At 41.5% G+C, this 21,208-nt stretch overlaps 2 protein-coding genes across 6 annotated transcripts in view; one reads left to right on the top strand and one right to left on the bottom strand.

The window, feature by feature from the left end:
• The window catches only part of NAR1 (ferredoxin hydrogenase), a 59,004-nt gene extending 57,581 nt beyond the window's left edge, over nucleotides 1-1,423 (top strand). The window contains exons 10-13 of one of the 3 annotated variants that reach the window (XR_015542217.1): nucleotides 38-164; nucleotides 280-371; nucleotides 461-764; nucleotides 1,084-1,423. Coding sequence is in view for 1 of the 3 variants with exons in the window: in XM_087385667.1 (XP_087241793.1) it covers nucleotides 38-164; nucleotides 280-371; nucleotides 461-613 (372 nt within the window). In the remaining 2 variants the exon portion in view is untranslated. Of the gene's footprint in view, nucleotides 1-37; nucleotides 165-279; nucleotides 372-460; nucleotides 1,052-1,071 lie in introns of those variants that run through there. The other 2 variants (XR_015542216.1, XM_087385667.1) reach the window with 2 other exon arrangements.
• Nucleotides 1,424-12,447: 11,024 nt separating this feature from the next.
• LOC147893714 (tRNase Z TRZ3, mitochondrial-like) overlaps nucleotides 12,448-21,208 on the bottom strand; it is a 49,413-nt gene continuing 40,652 nt past the window's right edge. For all 3 annotated transcript variants that reach the window (XM_087385575.1, XM_087385576.1, XM_087385577.1), the window contains 8 exons: nucleotides 18,335-18,787; nucleotides 17,962-18,203; nucleotides 17,608-17,737; nucleotides 17,289-17,336; nucleotides 14,892-15,051; nucleotides 14,595-14,799; nucleotides 13,807-14,479; nucleotides 12,448-13,643 (listed from right to left, as the gene is read on the bottom strand). In XM_087385575.1, the coding sequence (XP_087241701.1) occupies nucleotides 13,344-13,643; nucleotides 13,807-14,479; nucleotides 14,595-14,799; nucleotides 14,892-15,051; nucleotides 17,289-17,336; nucleotides 17,608-17,737; nucleotides 17,962-18,203; nucleotides 18,335-18,787 (2,211 nt within the window). In that variant the 3' untranslated portion in view covers nucleotides 12,448-13,343. The remainder of the gene's footprint in view (nucleotides 13,644-13,806; nucleotides 14,480-14,594; nucleotides 14,800-14,891; nucleotides 15,052-17,288; nucleotides 17,337-17,607; nucleotides 17,738-17,961; nucleotides 18,204-18,334; nucleotides 18,788-21,208) is intronic.

Raw genomic sequence — 21,208 nt, 5'->3', positions numbered from 1 at the left:
CTCATGGATGTTGATGTGTCTGAGTATTTTGTTTTAGGTTGGAGGTGAAGTTGTGCTACAGTTTGCCTGTTGTTATGGTTTTCGTAACATTCAAAACCTGGTGCGGAAGGCGAAAGTTGGGAAGTGTGAATACCAATTTGTAGAAGTTATGGCGTGTCCATCAGGTGTGTGTTAAGCTTTGCTGTAACTCTATCTTTTAAGACATGAATTCAACAAAGGAAATGCCATGTTTTCATGAGTAGTATGAACCCAATTGATTTATAAAGCTTTCCGCCATAGGTTGTTTGAATGGAGGAGGCCAGATAAGACCCAAGAAGGGACAATCGGGCAAGGATCTAATACAAACTCTTGAAAGTGTGTATTTGAAAGAGGTAAGGCTGAAGGGGATCCTTTCAATTTTGTTAGCTGCAGTTGTGTTGTGGAGCTGATGGAAGTTAATACTTCAAACTTTATGATGTAGGTCAATGTCTCTGATCCCTTTGACAACCCAATTATCAAAGGGCTGTACAGTGGATGGTTAAGGTGTCCTGGTTCAGAGAAATCTGTAGAGGTCATGCATACTGGCTATCATCACCGTGAGAAAAGTGTCACTTCTCAGCTAAGCAATTGGTGAACCATCCCCTTTTATGTGGGGGTTTCTTCTGCTCGAATCTTAAAAGGATTGGTGTTGATATCCCCCCATAGACTGAGAAACAAGGCGTTGTATCATGTGCATTTGCTTTTTAAAAGGGGCAGCTGAGGCGATCTGCATGTATATCCTGAAGGTACTTAGGTTCATGTTTACACGCTCTGCCCACTGCTTGAGGTTTTGTTAGTAATACATTGGAGGCATTATCCGCTTCTGAGTAACCCAATCTCCAAAGGAGAGCGTGCAAACACACCTTCACAACTAACACGATCCTGATGTAGCTTAAGTTCACTTAAGCTGATGCATGCTTGGTGTTTATGTGGATAGCTTGGAAACTTCCATGCATGGTATAGTTCATAGTAAACATTTATGGAAATGATACCATTTTATTATCTTACATGACCCGTGGTTAAAATTGTGTTTGGTTCTATATCTTGGTGCAGGCATTCTGTCAGGTTTTGTCCAGCTGGATTTTTGCAACTTGGACAATTTATGATCAGAATTTTCCAGATTAGGCTTTCTGATGGGAATCACACTCGGTAATGTCCATGTTTTACAGAATAATTTCTTCTTGCAGCTTAGTTTGTTGTAAGAATAATTTCTTACAGTGAAATCTTGCAGCTTAGTTTGTTGTAATTGGACAGATAATGAGCCCTGAATCCATGTTCTCTCCAAATGCTGAGAGTTGTCATCTGGCATAAATATATGCACTTTGTATGTCAGATTCCTGAACAATGTATAAAGGGCAGTGAAACTCCAGTCAGGTTAAGGTCAGCTGCTGTGTGATTGGTTTGTAATGTTATGTGACTTGGTCATTTATTATCTGAGAGCCTACAAAAAATCTCAGCATGAAATGCGGAGTTAAATAACATCTGTTTTTGTTCATATTCATTGATTGTGTTTTCTGAAGTGTTTCAATGAAAAGAAGAGCTGGGTTTTGAAAGGAAGATCAGTATAGCGGTACTATCACTTAGAAATATGACAGGAAGCTCTGCCCCAGACTGTCCATGGATGATCTGATAGAGAAGACGAGGTAGAGTGAGCACTGTACTGTATTTCCAAAATAGTCAAGGCTGTTCCAAAGAAAGCCAATTGATTTAAAGGGTCTACGTATGGCTATATGCCTGGTAGCAATGACAACTTTGCTAATATGGGACAGGCTAAGTAAATGACAGGTCTATGAGATGAAGCACAACACCAAAAACTGACTGACTACATCTAGATAACCAGAGAATTGGCGGAGTGCACAAAGTTCAGCTCCTCCCTAGTTATTACATGGGCATAATTACATTTCTAAGGGAGGTTTCACAAACAGGCGCTGGACATTGGACCATGGGCCCTACATGTCCGGTGGCTAAGGGGGGGCTTGGGCATAAGCACTTTCACAAACGGGTGCCGGACAAACATATAAATTTAATTATATCTTTACAATCAAGAAAATGAGAAGTGGCCAAGTGGTTATCATGGCAAATTCTCTACTCTTGGCCGCCTCCAATTTTTTTTGGGCGCCTTGGACTGCCACTTACGAAAAATCCTCCGCCCAAACTTTATTGGGATGCCACATAAGCATGTCCGCGCCCGTTTGTGAAACCATTTGAGGGCGGACAATTGAAATGGCAGCATGCTATTTGCAGATACAATTTTTGCTGGGACGTCCGCGCCTGTTGTGAATCCTACCTAATACTATCATAAGATGGCCTTTATAATGTCAGTTTAAGAGAGTCTTTGGGAGTCCCTAATCAGTGCTGCCCATCTCGATAATCCACCCATTTGCCTGCTTTGTGTGTTTCCTTTACTTTGGTGAATTCACTATTTCTTTGTTTGAGTTGGGTTGGAGTGAGCTCTTTGGATATCCAGATCTTTGTACCCCTCACAGCTTATGTGTTCGTTTGAGGATCTTAACTCGCTGCCGTGCCATTTTGACTGATATTGCATGTCATTCTTGTCCCATTCAACTTGTGGTACTTCCTAAGGCATATGATTATGCCATCTATTTCTTTCTCCTCATTATCATGAAGGCATCCATCTTTCACCCACCCAACGTGTAAGATCGTTCTATTATTCATTCTAGGTTCTTGCTTTTTTACTTGCATGTAGAGAGAGAGAGAGAGAGAGAGAGAGAGAGAGAGGACTAACTATGCAAAAGGTGTTCCAAAAATATCAAGAGATCAGAATCTCTCTCAAATCCATATAAAAGTGTGCGCGCGCTCTCAGGAGCCTTGCTAGGGCGCACAGTTTCAAACAAATGCATCATGACTGAAAAGTCTAAGATGGGTGCCATACAAGAGATGAAATAATTGAGCAACATCCAACAAGTTTGGTATTTCATGAGGTTCTTAATTTTCTACTATAGGCATTTCATTAAAAAAACGTAAGCATAGCTGAACCCATACATCAAGTCACAAGGCAGGATATGGAATGTAGATCGTCGAGCCGAATCATCCTAGATCTTGCAAGTGATGGTTGGTGAGTGCTCATATTCAAAAAGCTACAGTCGAATATGTCTTTCATTTGCATGTGGATGCAAGATGGTGATTGGGCCCATTTTGGCTCAATCGGACAAGAATATTGATTTTAAAATATGATGGGAGCAAGGAGCGGAAGCAAGAGGGAGATGGAGAAAGGTGAGAGAGCAAAAGAGAGCGCACACGTTTTATGGGAAGCAAAAGTCTTAAATGTGACTTCCCTTATTACCTTTTATACAAATAATAGATAAGGTGATGACGTGGCATTAAAAGCACCACTTATACAAGGGATAGCACATTATGCCTTTATCCCCAACAATCTCACTTAAAGGCAATGTGCCCAAAAAGAGGAAGAAGTGTACATAGAAAACATATACACAAAATACAAGAGAATCTCAATCATGAGAAACTCAGCCAACACCCATCTGTACTCTGCAATGTGCAAAGTGTTGCGGGTTAAGACTCTTGGTTAAAAGATCTGTAGGATTGTCATCAGTGTGCACTTTGACAAGCTGAATACGCTTATCCTTGAGCACACCTCTGATAAAATGATATTTCACCTCGATGTGTTTCATTTTGGCATGAAACACAGGATTACGTGCTAGCTGAATAGCACTCTATCACAATGCAAAATAGGAATCTCCCCTGATAAACCAATATCTCCCACTAGACGAGATAACCATATGGCTTCTTTGCACGCCTCTGTGGTTGCAACATATTTTGCCTCTGTGGTAGATAAAGCAATGCATTTGTGCAACCGAGAGATTCATGAAATAGCATCACCACCTAAGGTGAAAACATATCCTGTAGTAGACTTTCTTTGGTCTACACATCCTGCAAAATCTGAGTCTGTGAACCCATGAAGAACCAAGTCTTTCTTCCCAAAGCAAAGGCACACATGCATTGTGCCCTTAAGATATCTCATGATACCTTTCATGACTTCCCAATGCTTCTTGCGAGGTGTTGCCATGTGTCTACTGACAACTCCCACTGCAAAGGCAATATCTGGACGTTTAGCCACCATTGCATACATGAGACTACCAACCGCGGATGCATAAGGAATCTTGGCCATTTCAGCCCTCTCATCATTTGACAATGGGCTGTCTTTCTGACTGAGTTTCACATATGGAGGCAATGGAGTACCAAGAATCTTTCCTCCCTCCATATTGAAACGTTGCAAAACCTTGCCAAGGTATTCCTTCTGAGACAAATAGAGCAATTTTTTATTCTGTCCCGTATGATGCGCATCCCTAAAATGTGATTTGCATCACCAAGATCCTTCATATCAAATGTCTTATGCAGTCCCATCTTCAATGCATCGATCTCATACCGAGATTTGCCTGCAATAAGCATGTCATCAACATAAATGATGAGCAAAATAAGACTACCATCCTTTGCTTTCTTGGTATAGAGATAGTGATCAACATCACTACTCCTAAACCCCTGAGATTGCATGAAAGTATGGAATTTGAAGTACCACTCCCTTGGAGCCTGCTTCAATCCATATAAGCTCTTTATCAGCTTGCATACCAACTTTTCTTTGCCTTCACTGACAAACCCTTCTGGCTGTACCATATAAATGTCCTCATGAAGATCACCATGGAGAAATGCAGTCTTGACATCCATCTGACACAAGTCCATATCCTCATGTGCAACCAATGCCAAAACAGCCCTCAATGTTGTCATTTTCACCATAGGAAAAAAAATTTCATCAAAGTCAATGCCCTTCTGTTGCTTGAACCCCTTGGCAACCAATCTTGCCTTGTATTTGTTCTTAGCATTAGGAGTGACCTTGATCTTATAAACCCATTTGCATGGTAAGGCATTCTTTCCAGTTGGTAGTTTCACCAAATCCCATGTTTTATTTATGATAAGAGAATCCATTTCTGAATGCATGGCCTTCTCCCACTTTCTCTTATCATGCCTTCTCATTGCTTCCTAATAGCATGAAGGCTCACCACCATCTGTCAGCATGACAAAATCAGCCACGTAGTTCTGTCTTGGAACAAACCTATCAGGAGGTTTGGAGACTCTGGTGGATCTTCTTACCCAATCATCTTGATTGGCTGGCTGTTCAGCCTGCATATCAGCCATATTATGTGGCTGTACCACCTCCTTTGGCTGTCCTACATCACCCAGATGTGGCTCTCTGTGTGGCATATCAAAGGCAATTTGATTGGGCTGATTCTCAGCCTCTATTCCCTGCGCATTAGGGTCATTTGCAGCAGCACCTTGCTGCATATTATTGGGCATATTTTGCTGTCTATTCACAATGATTTCTTCAAAGACAACCTTCCTATTTTTTGATTTTTGAGAGGGTTGCCTGTGCATGCTTTCCTCATGAAAAATCACATCATTGCTGCGTATAATCTTCCTTCCAATGGGATCCCACAATCTATACCCCATTTCACCATTGTCACCATATCCAATAAAGATATGCGCATCTATTTGACTTTGGTTGGAGTTTGTTGCGTTGCTCTTTGCGTACGTGCACATACGCATCACAGCCAAACACTCTCAAGTGTTTATATGAAGGTGGCTTGCCATACCACTGTTCATCGGGTACTTTACCATCCAACTGATTATTCGGTGACCTGTTGATGACACGAATGGCTGTTTGAACAACCTCTGCCCAAAAACCATGGGGTAAGGCAGCATGAGACAGCATACTACGGACTTTATCTTGAATCGCCCGATTTGTTCGCTCTGCAACTCCATTCTGTGGACGATTATAAGGGCTTGTGAGTTCCCTTTTTATCCCTTTTATGTCACAAAATTCTTGAAATTTTTTGGAGACATATTCTCCTCCATTATCATAGTGTAAGCATTTCAACTTCTTATCTGTCTGATTTTCAATGAAGGCAACAAACTTTTGAAATGCACCAAAAACTTCATCCTTCCTCTTGATGAAATAGACCCACACTTTCCTTGTGGCATCATCTAAAAATGTAACAAAGTATTCATGACCACCCATAGACAATTGAGGCATTTGACATACATCACTATGTACCAAATCTAAGGGTGTCAATCTTTGTTGCAATGTCACTTTATGTGGTGACTGTGAATGCTTACAAAAAATGCAATGCTCACAATGCTTAAATTCTGAAAATTTCAAAGACGGTAAATAACCCAATTGAGATAGTACTTGCATTCCTTTAACACTCATGTATCCTAACCGGCCATGACACAATGAAACCTTTGGCACCTCAATTACGGCAACCACATGATTCTTTACATCATAAACATTCAAAGTATACAAAGTATCACACTTGTACCCCTTTGCAATGACTCTGGCTCCCTTGGTTATCTTCCATCTACTATTACCAAACACAGTATAGTAGCCTTGATCATCCAATTGACCAGTACTAACCAAGTTCTTTTTCAGCTTTGGCACATGCCTAACATCATGAAGTATAAAATGTGTGCCATCAGAAATTAAGTTTCACATCTCCAATCCTTGCAATAGAGCATGCATAATTGTTTCCAAGATGCACAACACCATGTAAACCATCATTATATGAGCAAAACCACTCCGTGTGTGGTGTCACATGAAAGGAAGCACCTGAATCAATGATCCAAGTGGTCATGTCACCGTCTTCTTCTGTGACCAAAGCATGTGCATCATGTGATGAAACAAACAAAATGTCATCCTCACTCTAACGAGTGACTGCATTTACCTCTTCATTCCTCACACCACTATTACTACTCTCTACTTGTTGCTTGCCTTTATCATATTTGGCATCCTGATTGTTGTTGTTGCTCTTATTCTGCTCCCTTTTCAGCTTAAAGCAATCTTTCTTCATGTGCCCCTTTTTGCCATAGTGAAAACATTCAATATCCTTCTTAGGACGTGACTTACTGTGGGATCTGTTCCTTTGGCTGTCATTGCCTCTATTCTGAGGTCTTCCTCTTGTGCTAAGAGCAGTTGAAGACTTACTTGAAGAATTTTTCTTCTTGTTCATCTCCTCCATGAGAAGCTGACTCTCAACATCTGCATGAATAAGAGTAGGATTTGAATTGCTCAAAGCTGTTCTGAAAATATTCCAACTCTCAGGAAGAGTGCAAAGCAATAATGTTGCTTTAAACTCATCATCAATGTTGAATTTTTGATTTGCCAACTACTTGATGATAGAGTTGAACTCATTGAGGTGCACACTCATAATTGTGCCCTCCTTCATCCTAAGATCCATGAGCTTCTTGAGCCAATAAACCTTGCTTACTACACTTTGTTGAGCATACAAATCTTCCAACCTTTTCCACATATCCCATGCAATGTTCTCATTTTCAACATTAAATAGAAGCACATCTAAAATAGAAAGCATGATTGTAGAACGTGCCAATTCATCTACACTTTCCCAATCATCATTTGATATATTTGCCGGCTTCACTCCCTTTTCCTTGATAGGACGGGCTTGATGCTTTTGAAGAAGCACATTATAGCATTGCTTTTGCCAAATGGCAAAATTGTGTGCTCCTTCCAACTTCTTAATGTTAAGAAGTGAACCACCTTCACTCCCACTTGAAGCCATATCTCAGCAAATAAAAAACAGCAAAGGAAATTAAAGAGCTTATAAAATCTATCCTCTACTAAAGAGAACTTGCAGCCAATATATATTCCAACCTTGAATGCATAAACAGTACCAAAATTGTAATTAATTTCTCGCACCAATATGACTCCAAAACTGAGTGTAACTCACTCAAAATTCTATCCCAACTTGTGGCAGAGATAGAGGCATCCAAAACTCTGAGAAACTGTCCCAAAATGACAGTAAAAACAGTCATAAATCTACAGCAAACAATATTCTTGTTTTTCTCAACGCAAAGGCATCCAAAATTGGCATCCAAGACACTATTCCAGTGTCACAAAAAATTGCTGAGCACTTGTGCACCAAATGCCCCAATTTCTGAGATCAAAAGTCAAACTTTGACTACCACAAATGTGCACAATCCAAGCATAAAGGAAATCAGTACCACTTTTGCAACAATGTCAATGCATCCAAGTGCTCCAAGCACTACTTCACAAATGCATAACCTCTGCCATCAAGCTCAAGGAATATTTTGAATTCTTCGAGATTCCCTCTTCCAATGTGTCCCAAACTGAAAATTTCTTGCTTCAATGTGCAAGCGCAAGAGCAAGAGCAAGCCTTCCAGTGCATAAAATTGCAAAAGCCCCAAATTTTTGTGCCTTATCCACTGCCACGTGTCACTTTCTGACAGGCTAAACCCTAAAAGTGATGATAACTCAGCACCACGAAGGCGAAATTCAACCAACTTGGCAGACAGTGTCCCTTCAAGTAAGCGACCACTTTTATGATGTCAAATCAGCAGTAGAATGTGCGAAATCCACAGATCTGCAACTTGCCCTGTGGTTGGAAACTGAAAATTAGCAAGAACTTCGTAAAGGACAGTCAAAATCCAACCAAACTTGGCAAGATTCCTCTACAGGTGTAGGCGACCAGATTTAGTGCAAAAAACTAGAGGAAAAACCCCAAAATGACAGACGAAATTCAGCTCCTATGTGGCTAAAAATTGTCACCTAGCATAAGCAGCACTAGGAGATGTAGCAATACCAAAAGCTCCAAATGAAGTTGCCCTGCTGTAGGAGGTGTAGCAATACCAAAAGCTCCAACTGGAAAGTGTCATTGACCCCTTTCTCCTGTATTTCGCTTGCTACAGCCCAAAAAACCAGTCGAAATTGTTGAAAAATAGCAAGTACACTCACCCAAAAGATGTCTCCAGCTGGGAGCACGAGAATAGAAGTGATTCCCGTGATGAAACCATGAAACAGCTGGGGGCAGCGAGGGAGAGTGGCTGGACTGCGTGGGCAGCAAGAACAAGTGACTTCCCACGATGGAAAGGTCACAGAATGCAAGGGGAGGCTAGGGAGCAAGCGGGTTGGGAGGCTCTAATACCAATTGATGGGAGCAAGGAGCGGAAGCAAGAGGGAGATGGAGAAAGGTGAGAGAGCAAAAGAGAGAACACATGTTTATTGGGAAGCAAAAGTCTTAAATGTGACTTCCCTTATTGCCTTTTATACAAAGAATAGATAAGGTGATGACGTGGCATTATAAGTACCACTTATACAAGGGATAGCACATTAAGCCTTTATCCCCAACAAAATCTTCTACACAAGCCGAGTCTCTCAGCGACGGAGGTTAACTACTTGCCCAATGAAAGGGAGGCCCTAGGGATGGTGTGTAGTGTTCAGATGTTTTCACAAAATCTCCTAGGTAACCCATTTGTGCTATGTGGACCACCATGCCATGCTTTATTTGGTCAACAAACCAATTATGAAGCCAAGGTTGATTAGATGGATGCTAGGGTGCAAGAATTCAACTTCAGATCATTCATAAACTTGGTTCGTCCCATTATGGCGTGGACTACTTGTCTAGCACTAATGATAAGAAAATCCAAAGATGGGTCTCCTCCTCGATGTAGGACTGTTAACTATGTCGATGTATGTATAAGCTAGTCATGGGCACACTTGTATAAAGAGATGATGCTTCAATGATGCATTTTTTCAACAAATGAATAATTGTGTTGGATGAATCCCATGAAGGAGTGGTAGGTGGTCACATTTTCATCATCACAATAAAAAAAATCTATTTGCAAGATTTCAGGATTGTCGACTATGTCAGTGTATGTACAAGTTGGTCATGAGCCACTTGTATAGAGAGATGATCCTTTAATGATGCATCTTTTCACACAATGGAGTAAACGTGCTGGACGAAGCCCATTAAGGAGTGGTCGGTGGTCACTTTTTCGTTGTCATAGTGAAACAAATCTAATTGCACGATTATAGTGGAGCTCCATAGATGTAGATGTTGCAAGCCGTTACAAGAATCGACTCATGCCAACATGGAGGGAGATAGAAATTTCAAGATCAAAAGCTTGTGAAGATAACCTATCCTTGGGAATCCTTCTAGAATTTGAGATTGGACTTCATTGGTCCATTTAAAATTCCAACATATGTTGTTGTAGCGATTGATTGTCTCACCAAATGGGGCGAAGCAAAAGCCTTGCGAGATAATATTGCAAGAAGAAGAACAAGGTTTTTGTGTGAAATATAATGTGGATGTTGGATGTCCCATTGAAACCATGTTGGATCGAGGAATTAAGTTGATCAATTCGATGGTTGAGGTCATGACGAAGGAATTCCTGATCTAGTAATAGACAAAATTACCAACATACGAGATCCAAGTGTTAATGGTCAAGCTAGTCAAGATAAAAGGCAATCAAGAATGTTCTCAAAGCAAATTCTCACAAACTATGGATGAACATTGCAATGATTGAGACCACAAGCTGTATACACATGGCACTATGGGCCTACCAAATGGCATTTAATGTCATGGTGAAGCACACTCAATTCCAACATGCATTTATATGAGAAGTGTTAACACTTAGCCCTGGTATGGCCTTGTAGGCTATTTAGGATCAATCAACACTCAGGTTGAGTTTATTGGTCAACACTTGTACTTAACTTTGGGGCCTATATTGCCATTTGCAAATACTTCGTGTTCTCTTAGTTGCTGTCTACTTCCTCGCATTCCATTTGCATTTTATTTCCAGTGGCATCAAATCAGGTCCTTGCTCCTACTTGCCTTCCCTTGTGCTCACCTTCAGTTCCTTCAGTTGGTTTTTGTGTCACGTGGCTATTTGAAACTTCTTTTTCTTTTCCTTGAACCTCAACTGACTTACATTTCAAGCTTAACACATTTGGATTTGGATGACTGGTGGTACTAGGGGTGGTTGAACTGGCATTGTTCCTAGCCTTATTTGTTAAGGTGGGCTCAAGGTGGGCTCACCAGTCTTGGACTACTTTGTATGCTATTGTATTCTTTATTTTCATCAGATGTGTTTTTTGTTCTTTTGCTTTACATTCCAATGGCTCACGTATGATATGTTTAGCATTCTTATGCTTCGATAGGTTCGATTTTCTCCACTTGTCCTGCCCAATTGACCAAGGTAATAGTTATGACAATCATTGTAAAGTATGAATCTCTTCTCTAATCCCAAACTTGCCAATTCGGTGAAATTCTGGGCCACTGTTTAGACTCCTTCCTCCACCAGTGGTGCTTCGTTTGACATTAAAATCTATGGACTCCATAATATCATATCGAAGACATGTACAAAGTATGGTTGAGTTTAGAACTTGTTATACATGTCAAATAATGTGCAAAAGATTTTTCCTAGCAATCAACATTCACAAAATTTAAATTTAACTCCATAAATCATAGTTAGTATGATTACCTAGCTCCAAAAGCAATCTAAATATATGTGCTATAGTTATTATATGGAACTTAAAACCTATTAGAAAACTCAATCTAATCAAGAAGTAAGACCATTTTATCTAAAAATCAAGAAAACAGCTTGAAATTTTGGTGGTAACTCAACCTTAAAACTTTAGGTAGGACTCTAAGTCACATGCAGATGTTCCAGTCCATATTTTTTTCAAGAGAGTCATGGTCAATAATCAAAACCCCAAATTACCTTATCAATGCCTTAGAATAATTCTAGGAAGTGACTAAGCTAACACGACATAAAGATGTCCGAAGACATTTTTCTATCCTTCTACCAAACTAGTGTTAATGCCTTCTTCATCTCTCTCAAAGTCTCAACTCTTCTAGTCAAACTAATTTCTTAGGTGGTATTCTTAATTCTACAAGTGAATATTTTAAGAGAGAGATGAGAAAGAAGGTTCTCAATAATTGTATTACTCGAACGAGAGCATATTTAATTGTGTTCCATTTGTCTTACAAGCAATTTGCAAAGTTTATTATGGCCTTAGCCACCCTTGCACCCCACTACCACTCTAATGAGTAGTAATTTTGAAGTCGTTATGCCTGGCAATTCCTCTGCCACATGAAGAATTCTTCCTCAGCGCCTCTACTTTTGCAGGTTCATTGATGATGTCTTTGGTGTTTCGAATGGCTCTCCTGAGCACATGCTTGTCTTTCTCAATGACGATGTCTCCGCCTACCAAGATCACCTCAATCATTCCACACGCCTCCATGGATATACTAGACATCACTTTCCTAAAGGGCCCATGCGCATTGTATCTACTAGCAAATTAAGCAAAAAAGACTTCTTGTACTAGCTTGCAACAGCAAAATGGACGCTGTTGAGAACACACAAGGACAAGCAAAAGCCAATAAAAATGGCTTCATGGCAATCTTCATAAATTCATGGGGGGGGGGCGGGAGAGGGGTATACTTGGATCATAGTCAAGAATTATATTAGCTTACTTCGTACTGGAGTGATATTTCCTTCAATACATCCAGCCAATTAAGCGCTCTTGACACCACCATAAGCTTGAAAAATAATCAGATTAAAAAAAAACTAACAAAGATGGACTTCAAAACAAGAATGAATGAACTCATAACCAAATAGTACACCAAGCAATGCTGAATTTAGCAAAGCAATGAGCAGTCCTTCAGTAGCTAAATCCTGTTGTTATTAAAGGGATACCATGCTAGACACTGCTCATACAAAAGAATTTGAGGTTGCTCCATATGGCGCTTTTGCTATTCTCTATTACCCACACATCCCTGCCAACAAAGGAGGGTTGCAACCTCTCCAATGTGCACCCTACATGATTACTACTCAAAATCCCTCAAAAAAAATTCACATCCACCCTGGCACATAATAGCTCCACCCATAATTGCACACCCTATACGTTTAGCGCCTGGCACATACCAGCTTCTTGTTAATCGTAGCAGTGTCATCCTGATGACAAGTAACAGGCTGCTTGAAACCTGCAAGGCCCTCACTAGATCATGGCCTGCACAAGCGTGCAGGCTCGCTTTAGGGAGAGTTCCCCCCATGCAACTGCAAGCCCCAAAAGAGAGAAAGAAGAGGAGGAAAATGAGACCTCTCCCTATGAGCTTGCTTTCTACTTCTACCATTATTCCCGGCTTGCTGTTAAGCTTGAGTCTGCAAAGTGAGGTTGTCTCTGGCATGATTGGAACTTCTATTACAGGCAGATTTCCACAGTTTGGAACATGTACTGCAATATTTCCTGGTATTGACGTCCTGTTGTCCAAGCTTTTCTTAAGATTCTGCAAGCCCCCACCATGAAAAGGTATCTGTTTCCTTATGGTGTGAGAACCGCCACCCATTGATACAAATGGGAGCTTCAAGGCCCCATGTTTTTCTTTGATTTTCCAGTGTTCGCTAGTGTGGAAGCATGAATCAAAGTCACTGCAGTCTTGAACTCGGAGATGAGAGTCAAGAGAGTGTATGTCCAAATGTCAGATTGTTAGGTCGGGTTCATCCTCAGCTGGCAGTTCATCCTTGAAAAGCATCTTGAGAGCAGGTAAGAGCTTTGGTAGCAAGGGCAAGTCTGCTAAGTTCACACTCATCATATCAAATGCAATAGCAGTCCTGTCTGTATAGCTCTCATCAAAAACAGGGATCTTTGGATACCGTTGACTAAAATGTGTAAGGATGATGCGATATACTCCAGCAGACACCCCAGTTTCAATTGCCTCTTTTGTGATGCAGTGATTTTTCATGATCGCTTCCACAGGCATACTATCGTCAAATGTAGCCTGCACAATAATCTTGTCAGTTGAGATTAATTGTTTTGTGGTTTAGAACTAGTTTTGTACTCCTTTGTGGTTCTTACATCATCAACAGCAAAGCCAGAGGCAAATGATAAGCAGCATCAGCTCCGCAACAGATTGATAAATACACACACGTTACAGTACTTACCTCATGAATCAAAACAGTGGCTCCATGTGAAGCATCAATAAGTGCCTGGCACGGCCTTGTATCACCTGAATAAACAAGTTTCCATCCTGGTCGCATGTCTCCTCGAAGCCCTTGCTTTTCTCGGGACTCCAATACAACACCAAAAGCATTGAGACAATGCAAAACAGGTATGCTGACAAGATCTTTCAGCCCCAATGAGCATAATAGTTTCTTCAAAGTCTCTCTTCCTACTATGTCTACACCCTGCTGCAAGTGAAATCCTTGTGGTGATGAGAAGTTTTGCTCCCGACGCTTAACAAAGGTATCACTTTCAGATGCCCTCCCCGAGGTTACACGACTCATGCTCTCTGCCTCGTCTTCAAAGTCACCTGCCATTGCATCCTTTATTTGCTCTTTTTCCATTGCCTCTGCAGCGCGCTTTGCCTCAAGCGTAGTCTGACTGCAATCCAAAAACTCCATGCCAAGGTCTTCTACTTTGTCATAGGCATCAAGAAATCTTTTGAGTTGCTTTGGCCCAACTACTAGAATAGGATCAGAGACAGACTGATTCTGAGCAAGTCTTTGACGTACAGAAAGAATCCGTGGAAGTCCTGTATGGTGGTCAGCATGGATATGTGAAATCCAAATACACTTCAATCCCAGGAGCACATCATCTGCACCTTTCGCACCATATCTGCCAAAACACTAAGAAACATTAAAACGGTAAAAATAACCATGGAGAACATTCAAAAAAGTGAATGCCAAGGCGGGGGGCGCCGGGGGGGTTGGGGGTAAACGAGAGATCTTACCGCCTTTTCAGTTGTCCATATGTGCCCTCACCACAGTCTAAAAGAATTCCTCCATGCTCAAAAAGATGAACATAAATGGAACTGACATTACGATACTTAGATGGTTGCGAAGAGCCGGTACCAAGAAAGACGATTTCCATGTCTTCCCTACTTGCACTTTGCAAGCATTCAGGAAGAACTTGCATCTCCTCGCAACCCTCTGAGTCTGCCACAGCAAACTTGTTGACATCATTCATACACCAATGTAACAAACAAAATTGAACATTCATTCCTTATGCTCTACTCCACAACAAGTACCTTGACTAGTATTCTCTTTCCAGACTTGAGAAACATATTCACAAGCTTCTAAAACTTCCGGGAACTCTTTTATAAGTTCTTCCTGTACTGCCCTCAGATTAAAACCTTCTGGTACAGATGAGCTGTCTACGCCAAGAGCTGCAAGGGGTCGAAGGCGGAACTGACATCGTGCACAAGATAACACATAAATCAGATCCTAGAAGGCATCCAATGCTTCATAACAAATTCCAGCACCTCAAGAATGCAGACAGTCTGCTTTGCAATTTGTATACACATTTTCCATCACTATTTTTATATTGATACTGAGAACCGCAACCCTGACACATCTGGCCTTCATTAACATAGAAGCAGGCATGCATAGATGATGACCAAGATAAGCATTTTCCATCATTATATTGAAGAGAACTGCAGACATGTAACACTCTGGTTCTAGCCTTCGCAAACATGCAGGAACCAGGCATGAAAAAAATATGATCGCTGTGAGGCCAAAAACAAATACTGAAAGGATCACTGCTACCATTATATTGCCAAATGTTTCCTTTCACTTCACCATGAAGAGGAAAATGTGCCCAATGCTTTAAACAGAAGTGCGCAGGACCCAATACATAGTGATAGTAGATGTTTAAAGCAAGATATATTAAGACCCCCTCTACTTAAAAGGTCTTACGTCTTTCAAGATGTAATATAAGATTCATCTTAGCATATATAAAATTAACAGTCTCGCTTGAATTTCATCAGTACCAACAAAGCTAAGCTTCTAGAGTCCATCTTAGAACAAGTATATTTATAGACATGAAGGGCTCACACAAGCAAACTTCTCACCTCTCGCAGACATGTCAAATCACATTTGCAGAGCCAAACATTGCAACCAAGCTACTCGAGTTACAGAAAGGAAAAGCATTTTCCCATTACTCAAGATTTCAAGCCTTTCAAGAATTGAAATTGTAATATAAACATTTACTGGATTCATGAAGTTGACGGAATTTCTTATTTTACAGTACCACCAAGGTTTGAAATTCGTCCATTATTCTACATAAGCTCTGGCTGATTTAGATATCGTTGTAGCCCTAGCAATGACAAGCTTTGGACACTCGCATTAGGTTGAAGATAAACCTCTTGACTATTGTAACGTTAGGATGGATCGAACACAGCAGCATCAACACAATTGAATAGATTCTCCAGCGAAAAGAAGTCCAAGGTCAAAGCACACAAAGGAGAGACAAATAGGAACCAACAGCTTTTTCTCACGTGGCCGTAAACGAGTAAATATTGTCTCTAGAAATAACATGGCAGGAAAGAAGGAGCACTGTTAAGTAATTGATAACATAATTGAGAACATGTCACTTCATCAGTATGTACAATTCCCATTCTGATCCATAAACATCCGTTGTTTAAAATATTCCAAAGAGACACGTTTTGCATGGCTTGCCAGGCACTCAACATAAAATCAGCTTAGAGCAGCCATATAGCCATATACCAGTCCAGACAAGCATAGGTTAGAGCATAGGGTGGTAACAAAAGGGTGGTAACATATACCAGTCCAGACAAGCATTGCTTAGAGCAGCCATATAGCCATATACCAGTCCAGACAAGCATTGGTTAGAGCATAGGGTGGTATCAATGACCACTTTGGTTGGCATTCAAAGGGGAGTTACTCTGAGTTTCAGCACCCTTTATTACTTGAGCTTTGACAACTGTTGTAAGCAAAAGCACCAACAGTGCAGCTTTAGTTTGCAGGTATGGCCACCTTAAAGCAGAACAAAGCCTCCAAGGTGGGCATAAAATGACAAGAGCGTAAGGGTTTGACAAATTAAGCCAAGTTCTGTCTTGTACCCGCTTGAACCTCAAGCAGTACACTAGCACTAATCTATTGTGTGCAAAATCTTTGAACTGTTTTCAATCTCTTTTAGAATTTTATTAAGTATTAAAGAAACAGCCGAGAGCAAAGCATTCAAGACATCAAGCAGAGCATAGAAACAAGTGGCTAAGTACCATTAGGCAGTGATGCTCACAACAATCTCCCAACTCGTGTCCATGATGTATGGAGAGGCAAGAATAGTGTCAAGTCAACAAAACTCTACAAGATGATGCCAAACCGTTTAGCTCAAGAAAAGACCTGACACAAGGTGGTTTTCAACTTTTCTGTCTTCACTTATTCACAATATGCATGCATTTTAGCTGAGTCATACAAGACCATCCAAGAAGCTAATGAGTAGGAAGTAGTTTGTACGCCCGAGTACATTCTATGAGATCTTACTTTACTAACCAGAAGCCAGGCAAAGAGTAACTCACTTAACTTTCAACCAGAAAGAACATGGTGTAGATAAAGCTTGGAAAAAATTCATTTGTCATACATCCCAGCTGAATGTAATATGTATACCCAGAAAAGTAGATTACCTTGAGCAGATTCTCTGCGGCAACTGTCTGAGTACATGCAAAAACATTCTGCAACAAGAAACGGAGAGCATTCAATAGATATAAGCATCCTCAATTATCATAACAAAATCCAAACACCTGGGCATTGAGGGTAAAGCCACCATATAATTTTTTTCTTAGTTCCCTCCTCAAAGACACAACAAGAAAAGAGGAAGAAAATTCAACAAGAACTTTGTTCATTTCCAGCTTTGCAACAGTCTGCCTGTGTAAAAGATAATGGCCACAACTGAACATTTTACATTGATTTATACCTGAAAATCTTTCTGAAAGCAGAACACACCTTTTGGTCTGTAGACTTGCAATTCCCTTCTGAGAGAAACCCTGTGATGGGAAAAACCTGAGGGCAGATAAGGTTCAGCTTAGATTGTATTCTTGCACAAGACTTCAAGATCGGATCTCCTAGCTCCCCCCTGCGAAGCATATAATGTATCACAAATTGTGACGTATACACATGTGTATGTCTTTCACACTAGCTATTCCAAGACCATAGGATTCCCTTGGAAATGTAAAGTTACTGTCCTTAAGAAGTCCACTGTGTCTTTTCAGTAGCTAATCCAAAACTATAGGACTTCACTGAAATGAAAACTTTAAAAGCCCCCTAGCAACTATGTATGCACTTACACTGGTGACTTACCGTCCAGCCATTACATGGTGTGCCTCCTTAAAATTTGACATCCAAGACTGATATTCAGAACAAAGTGTTACAGAAGCGGGGCTAATGTGCACCACACAATTCACAACTTTTCCTGATCCTGAAAAGAATGACTGGAGACTTGCGGCAGAAGTCAGGGCTGGAATGTGAAATACAGAAGGGCAATCAACAAGAATAATGATAGGTCCAGGTTTAGAGGGATCCAGCACATCCTCTGGATGCACCTGCATAAGATACACAAGCAATTAGCATGAACAGATAGCATAAATCTTTAACAAAACACCCAGAGCTCAACTCTACATAACATTGCAGATGAGCCAGTACTGGAGTTAATTGGAATTGTGCATTCTTGTACCATTTGTGATCCATCATCTGAAATTACAGATTCGCCTCTTTGGAGTTTGCCATACTTAGACCCTGGTTTCAAGCCTTTTTCCAGGGCCTTCTTTGGGTCAAATTTTCCTGCCACGTCTGGTAACTCACATATGTAAGCAACTGAAATGTCACTACATAAGGAACTATCTGGTGTAGCTTGAATCATGCCCATATCTTGCTGACGCATATCAACTATACTTTCCTCCTCTTTCACATTGAAGACTCTTTTTGAGTGTGGCAGAAGCAGAACAGCAGATATTTTCACCAGTTCATCCTCCACTAGCAAAAGTGGAGTAGAGGAATTTACCGGTGGAATGACCTCACTCTTGTGTTGAGTACCAAAACTGTGTGTGTGTACCATTGCAGCATTAGGCACAAAAGTTCGCATCGCATTCACCAGATTTTGAATATTAGAGGGTCCCCAGATCTGTGCCTGCAATATAACAAAGCAGTAGCATAAGTAATATGAAAGAAGCTAGGCCAAAGCATTTAGCCTAGTGGACAAAAACTCCTGCTAAGTAATTAATAAAACTTAGTCAATATGTTGATCATCCACAAAGCATCATCCAGCTTCTTGAGATCTTCAGTGTACTGGCCTAAGGCTTTTTTTGATGTGCTGGCAAAGCAGTGACCTAGAGAACTGATATGCCAACCTAATTTGGTAGCAGTAGATGCATGAGAGGATATAAAACAGAACACGACTGTGTAACCTCAATGAAAGAACCCTTAAGAAGAACAGACCAACAGCAAGGATCATTAAACAAATCAAAATTATACAATCCATTGGAGGCGTTCCATTAGATGGGTTAGAGGAAAGCCTTCTATTTTTCAGAGGCCTCATGGCTTCGGAGGCATCAGAGGCCTCTAATATGCATTCTGTTGTTAAAATGGAAACAGCACACGTGACCAGCTCAAAAAATCAAATAAATACTAAATATGCCTTCGTAAGACTAGAATATATCCAATCGTACAAATTCAGACTTTTGTCGTTCTAAAGTCTAAATTTATACTTGAAAGTTTTTAGTTCCAACTTCTACACCCGTGTCTGCCCTTGACAACCTCTAAGGAGCTTTCTTGATGGGCTTTGATCCTTCCTCCAAATAGACGGCACGATCAACTTCCCTTTTATGAGGGAGACCAGGTGGGCGCTCCTGATGATATTGCTGTAGCAACCCTAGCATGTCAACATCCTTGTCATGTGCACGGATTGGTATCCGACGTGTACTGGGTACACAAGTCTAGCTCAGGTAGCCTGGGGAGGCTTAGAGCTAGGCAGGCTTGATTCTCGGGTTGAGTGGCAAAGGTACAACCAATTAAAGGTCTTCGCTATTTTTGGCGCTTGGGGCCCGAGTCTATATAAGGGGCATAGACGTTCAGTTCTCAGGGAGCCGATGGGAGCAAGTTTCATTCCCAGGTGCTAGGTCTGATCCTGGATTGAGTTGCGGACGCGCGCCTGCATCATAGCGTAGCCCAAGGCCCAGCAGCAGATCCCAGGCTTCACAGCGCCACCTGGTGGTGTGGGACACCAGGCTGGTTAGGATCTGGTTGGGAGTTCGTGCCACTAGCTCAGCTCGTGGCTCGGAGGGGACATCTCCTGATTCGGGATCACATCCCGTAGATGTCATGGTTGGGTGGTGAGCAGCCTGCTCAGTTCCTCACGTTTGTGTGTGTTCTTGTGTTTGCTTGCAGATCAGAGGTTTCAGGAGTGCTGGGACGTGTCGGTTGGTATCAGAGCCAACTCCTGAGATAGGAACTTCTGTTCCAAGAATTTTGGACGATTTTCTCCTCCAGGTATGCCCTAATTTCGAAATTCGTGCTCAAACCCTGCAAGTGCTTGTTTGGTTCATCGGTTTTGGGAAGTGGTTAAGATTTAGGGAACGAAGGAAGGAGAGAGAGGGAGTGCAGAGTGATTTCGTTGCAAGAAGTGACAGGTTGAGAGAGAGGGAGAGAGGTGTAGTTAGGAGGAAGTAGTGGGGTCCAAGTAGAGGCGTCAGAAGGGAGTTAGGAGAGAGCGTAAAGTTGGGGCGAACCAAAGGGGATCCCGCATGTCGGCTGGCTGCTCATGGGTTGTGATGGCAGGTAGAAGGGGACAGATCGCAATTTGGGTCAGCTGCTTTCCGGGGGGGACTGGGGGCTTAAAAAAAGCGCTACCCCTCCATTTTTGGAGGGTGAGCTTTTGGAAAAGCAGGGCTTTACTAAAAGCCTGCTCTCCCGCTATAAGTTTTGCCAAATTGTCTTCTCCCATAGCCTGTAGATTGCGCAGAATTCCAGCCCCTCTACACCTTCACGCCCGGGAGCCAGAACATTGGTACGGCCTGCTACAGCACTTCGTCAGCCACGAGCGGAGTTCCAGGTTCCAGAATCTGAGCTGAATCGTCAGCTCAGCTCAGCCCGCTTACCTTCTTCATCGACCAGCTTTCCCTTCTTCCATTGCCTCCTTCTTGGCCAGCTTCCACTTCGTTTCTACCTCCTAGCTCGGAGGCCACTTGCTTGTTTCTCTTCTCTAGCCTATTTTCTTTTCAGATCAGATTTCAGTCATGGCTGATTCTGTAAACCCTGAGCTTGCGATGGGAGACCAGGATTTGAACTACCATGCGGAGGATGACCAGGGTCTCTACGATGATCTGATTACAAAAAAAGCCTTCATTGAATTCACCACTGCTCTTGATGGAAGTTTGAGCAAGTTAACACGAATCAAACGGGGTTGACACAGCAACTCCAAGGGATTTAGACTACACTCACACTTTTTACTAGCATTGTTCAGGCGCTCACGCATGTGGATGCCATGGCTTCAGTGTTAGGTCCGAACATCACTCCAGATCCTTTTCCCGGAGATCAAAAGTCTCGTATCAAG

Source organism: Dipteris shenzhenensis, chromosome 15, assembly GCF_047967505.1.
Source record: "Dipteris shenzhenensis isolate YYH24624 ecotype China chromosome 15, Dip_SZ_1.0, whole genome shotgun sequence".
NCBI classification, from domain to species: Eukaryota; Viridiplantae; Streptophyta; class Polypodiopsida; order Gleicheniales; family Dipteridaceae; genus Dipteris; species Dipteris shenzhenensis.
Note: the sequence above shows the minus strand (reverse complement) of the source record. Positions and strands in the feature narration are given on the sequence as shown.